Source organism: Sinocyclocheilus grahami, unplaced genomic scaffold (genome assembly GCF_001515645.1).
Source record: "Sinocyclocheilus grahami isolate Dianchi unplaced genomic scaffold, SAMN03320097.WGS_v1.1 scaffold2177.1, whole genome shotgun sequence".
NCBI classification, from domain to species: domain Eukaryota; kingdom Metazoa; phylum Chordata; class Actinopteri; order Cypriniformes; family Cyprinidae; genus Sinocyclocheilus; species Sinocyclocheilus grahami.
In genome coordinates, this window is record NW_015507356.1 from 30,693 (window position 1) to 35,793 (window position 5,101).

General features: G+C 39.6%; 1 protein-coding gene across 1 annotated transcript in view; it reads left to right on the forward strand.

Moving 5' to 3' along the window:
- Positions 1-4,586, forward strand: part of LOC107574300 (kelch-like protein 8) — a gene marked incomplete at its 5' end in the record, with an annotated part of 14,752 nt that extends 10,166 nt beyond the window's left edge. Inside the window, 5 exons of the mRNA XM_016260745.1 lie at positions 1,707-1,818; positions 2,041-2,209; positions 3,034-3,193; positions 3,308-3,509; positions 3,602-4,586. Coding sequence (XP_016116231.1) covers positions 1,707-1,818; positions 2,041-2,209; positions 3,034-3,193; positions 3,308-3,509; positions 3,602-3,725 — 767 coding nt within the window. The remainder of the gene's footprint in view (positions 1-1,706; positions 1,819-2,040; positions 2,210-3,033; positions 3,194-3,307; positions 3,510-3,601) is intronic.
- Between the last annotated feature and the right edge of the window lie 515 nt (positions 4,587-5,101).

Genomic DNA, 5,101 nt, shown 5'->3' on the forward strand with positions numbered 1-5,101 from the left:
GAGAAATGACAAACAACAAGCGCTACTCTACACTGCTCAAAAATTTGTGTTTGAATCGTCAGTGGCAAATCCTTTAAATGCGAAAACGTACTTGCAGTCTGTGAGTCAGAACAGAACATTGTAGTCTACTCTCCCAGGATCAGGACACAGTCCTCCATAAAATGTGCTGCACACATCTGGATATTTGGGTTGAAGTGTTCTGGAAAAGTGTTGTAAATACAACTTAACCACTGATTTCTAATCGTGTCCTCTTTTGGAAGACCAAACAAAGTAGTTTCGCTTTCACAACGAAGCACACAGCGTCTTCACGACATGGCGGCGGCAGCAACAATACTACAGCGAGAATAAAAGTTACGCCTTCTTTCTTTGCGTGAACATTTGGGCGGCGTTATGCAAATCTTCCCACATAGTGATGTAGACATGTGGGGGAGTGTTAGAACGAGCCGTTTTAGGTAGGTGTGGCTGACTCTTAACTTTTATAAAGAATATCTCTTTGGATTTGAGACTTTAGTCTTTGCAACTTTACAGATCTTCTTTATGCACCAAGAGCTTGTAACACTCCAAAGAGAAAGGAACAATTGAAATCACATCATATGACCCCTTTAAGGAGAATTACAGAAGGGTTAAAAAACACTTTACTACAGTTTTAAAGTAGGGATGCACTGTGATACCACTTTTTCCAGAACTAGGCTGATACCGAGTACCAATACCTGTATTTTCATTGCATTTGTAATTTAAAAAAAATATTGGTTACAGAATCCAAAAGAATGTTAAAAAATTAGTTGGCTTAGTTCATTTGTCAAACAAATATTTCCTTCAGTTATTTTCACACTTAATTATGCCCATTAAAATGTTTTTGTTACTTTCACTGTTAATTTTTTTTATCATCTTTAATTTGATAGCATTAGAGCTGCTCCATTGCAGCGGCTCAGTATTGTAATCACAAGACGTTTTGCTGTAATAATGCAGGGAACGACTCGTTATATATAAATCTTGTAACTATGAAGAACTTTTGTTTTAATCTGAAACATGCTGCGATTTATATTCCAAAGTGACTCATATAATGCAAAACACTCATGAAGCAAGCTAAACATGCGCAACACCGCACATATTTGTACTGCTGCAGAATGAGAGAGATGCGCGTAAAGCCTAGCGCATTTCACACCGACTGCTAATTCAACTTTCACCATAAAGTCGAAACACTTTGTAACAGGCATTTGAAAACGCATGTCTACCGTCTTCCCAAATTTGTAATGAGGATTGTTCATCACTGTTTTCTGCTGTAATAAAAGCTAGATGTTGAGACTTCAATATCACTGTGTTGTTTAATTGTTTTATCACAGTGAATAAATAAGACCTCTTTTCTTTAAACATGTTGTTTCAATTGATATCAATTCATATCAATGAGTGAACTAGTACAATATAAGAGTTTTACAAATAATACAGTACAAATATGGTCTATTCCTATAGACTAAACTCAAGAAAATATCAGGGTGTTGATTTTTGTCAATAGCGTACATCCCTAACCCAATTCTGGTTAAATAATTAATACTGTTAGACAACGGATTAAATTGTGTTTTATTAGATTTTTACTTGGTGTGGGACAAAGTAGTACACAAGTAAAAGCTACAGTGAATACTGAAACCTCCTGCTTACAATAAATTACTCAAACATACTAATAAAACTTCACATTCATCATTTTACAGGGAAAGTGTATGCTGTTGGAGGCCATGATGGCAACGAGCACCTCGGGAACATGGAGATGTTTGATCCACACACCAACAAGTGGAAGATGAAAGCCTCCATGAGCACAAAACGGTATGACAAACCTGATGTTCTGCTCTTATACTTTTCATAGTTTATAGTTGTAATTCATTGTTGTATCAATAATATTTATAGTTATAATTGAATTCTCATGGGATTAAAGAGTTATCTGTCCATGCACACGTCCAGCAAAATAAAGCTATTGTATGTATTGACACAGAAGACAGCTGAGCATGCAGACCGAATGAGAGGTTGTCCTGTGTTTGTGTTTGTCAGGAGGGGGATTGCGCTGGCTGCTCTCGGCGGACCCATCTACGCTATCGGTGGTCTGGATGATAACTCCTGCTTCAGTGATGTGGAGCGCTATGACATCGAGTCGGACCGCTGGAGCGCCGTGGCTCCTATGAACACACCCAGAGGAGGCGTGGGATCTGTGGCGCTCGGGGTACGAAAGGCCCACAGAGCCACTTACACATGATTCTACACTAGGACTGGCCATCAGATATTAGCGTTATCACTGCACTCTCTTTGCTGACGATATACAATTAGGAAATATGCATATGGCAGTAATGTTAAAGGTTTGACTTTTAAAGACAATAAGCCAGTTTCACTCATTATGACAGCTGATAGATGCTGCTTTTAAACGCTTCCATGCGTTTGTGTGTGAGCGCTGTTTAGAACAGTGTTGAGGGCGTTACAGCCAATCACAGACATGTCTGTCGAGTGCCAAACTCCGTGACCAAGCAGAGGGGTTGAAGTTAGGCAGAATCCAATCAATACTGCTCAATTTTTTCATTCAGCACACTTTTCCATTTTTATTTATACAGCTTTTTGCAATACAAATTTCAAAGACTGTTTCTAAGAAGCGTCTCAGAATGTGTGTTTTCAGTGGAATAATCAATGTAATCTGTTATTTGTGAGTGAAGTGTGTCAGAGGAATATCCATATGACAGGAGTATACAGCTAAACCATATTACTGCTTATGTGGCTAGTTAACGTCATGTTCACTTAAGTAGATAGAATCTACTAAATAAAAAGAGAATAAACTGTGATCTACACACTGGTGAATCCTTATATTATAACTAACAATGTGTAAATAAAATTCATTGTGTAATATAGACAACGTTATTTTAACTGTATCGTCCAGCCCGATTGTACACAATATTCACCAGCCCAGACAAGCTTTCACTTCTATTGTTTTGAGAGGGTAAATGACTTCTGTTCATGAGTGTCACAGGTTTGATCGTGTTGATCTGATGTCTTCTTCAGGGCTATGTGTACGCGGTCGGGGGGAATGACGGCATTGCGTCGCTATCCAGCGTGGAGCGCTTCGACCCTCATCTGAACAAATGGACAGATGTGCGAGAGATGGGGCAGCGGCGCGCTGGAAACGGTGTCAGCGAACTCAACGGATGCCTCTACGTTGTTGGTAACCATCAGAATTTGTTCATCTTCATAATTTTAGACTTCATGTGAAAGCAGGCTGAGCTATGCTCTGCTGGAGTGATATCTGTGAGCTTCATGTGCTTGTGTTTGTCTGAAGGCGGGTTTGACGATAATTCTCCGCTGAGCTCAGTGGAGCGCTTCGACCCCAGGACCAATCACTGGGAGTATGTGGCGGAGTTGACCACGCCCAGGGGTGGAGTCGGAGTTGCCACGGTGATGGGGCGTGTCTTTGCAGTGGGGGGGCACAATGGAAACATCTACCTGAATACAGTGGAGGCCTTCGAGCCCCGGATGAACAGGTGAGATGTAAAGCTGGAGTGTTCCTGAAGAGGACTGGTTGTGATTTCATTCAGATAGCATTAGTGTGTGTGTGTGTGTGTGTGTGTACCAGATGGGAGCTGGTGGGCTCTGTCTCTCACTGTCGGGCCGGGGCCGGAGTCGCCGTCTGTTCCTCTCACATCAGTCAGATTCGAGACGTCGGCCAGGGCTCCAGTAACGTCGCTGACTGTATGTAGCCACATCGTCATAGTTTGACTCACTTCAACACTAATGCTTCAGCCTAAATACACTCCGAACACCTGCATTCAGCCGTGATGTGGCTCTGGATCAGGAGTCTGCTGTTGTGTTTATTGAATCAACTCTTTTGTGTACTATATGTCAAGAGAAGTTTATTATGTTTTTGCTCTAATTTTGTTAGTGGAAAGTGTTTTTTTTCTATCTGTGAGATCACTGTGTCTGATGGTTGTACTGATTTCTGCTGCCTGAACTGCTGAAAGTAATTTCTCTCTTAGACCATAAGAAATCGTCAGTAAACTAGACTATAGTGCTCAGAAATCTGAATTGATGTTCAGTCCTCTGAAAATCCATGACATGAGTTCAGTAAATCGTTCTTGTGTTTGAAAGGCAGAATGGCATCAGATACTTATAAATGCACAAGCTTAAAAAACATCATTTTGTGACTTCAGGACACAGAACGATCAAAAAGAGATTGTTCTGTAGCCGGGTGTTTGTTTGCGTGAGTACAATCACAGCCGTGATCAGGACAAAATGAGAGATTCATGAGCACTAGCAGAGTCATTTGTAACGTGATGAAATGAGAGTGATTCTTCTGTTGTGAGCCACGTCTCATGTATGACTTCAGTAAGACTGTCTTTATGGAGCCCTGCTTAAGATCTAGACTGGTTCTAGGTTTAGATTTGTGCAGAACAGTCTAGAGCGATGATATGTGATCAAGGATTGTGCTTCTGTTCTGCTTTTCACTGCCAAACATGAGCTGAGAGAAGCTCAGAGATGCTTGTATATGTTGCTGTTGTGTATTCCAAATGTAAAGCTTTTCTGGCTTGATTTTATTCCATTCACTGTTTTATATGATTTAGTTCAAAGTGAAAAAAAAAGATTACATTTCGAAACAGATCCATTATACAGGAATACAGATTTTTTTTTTATTGAAAAAATGCTATTGCTACACTTTGGTGTGTTTTTGTTTTCCAGTGTGACTTGCGTCTTATTTTAAAATGACTTTGAATTCTGAATATAAAATATTTATTTTATGTAATGCATTTTTTTTCTTAGATTTGGAAAACAGTTCATATTGTTGCTTTTATTCAGTAATTATTGGTTGAACTCCAGTAACCTCAGAAACATCTGATTATATTTGAGATCTGCTGTGGGAATGTGTTTTACATTATACTGGTGTCACAGATGTTAACATGTTGCATTCAGTGATGTGAAACAACAATAAATATATTCATATAGCGATTTATTTAATATTTGTGCAACTTTATTCTGTCCACAGAAGGACAGAATGACTTTCAGTTGTAGCCGCATTTCTGTACCTGCTGATCAAACAAAGTTGATCTGTCTGAAGGATGACAGTTTTTAGCATATATTC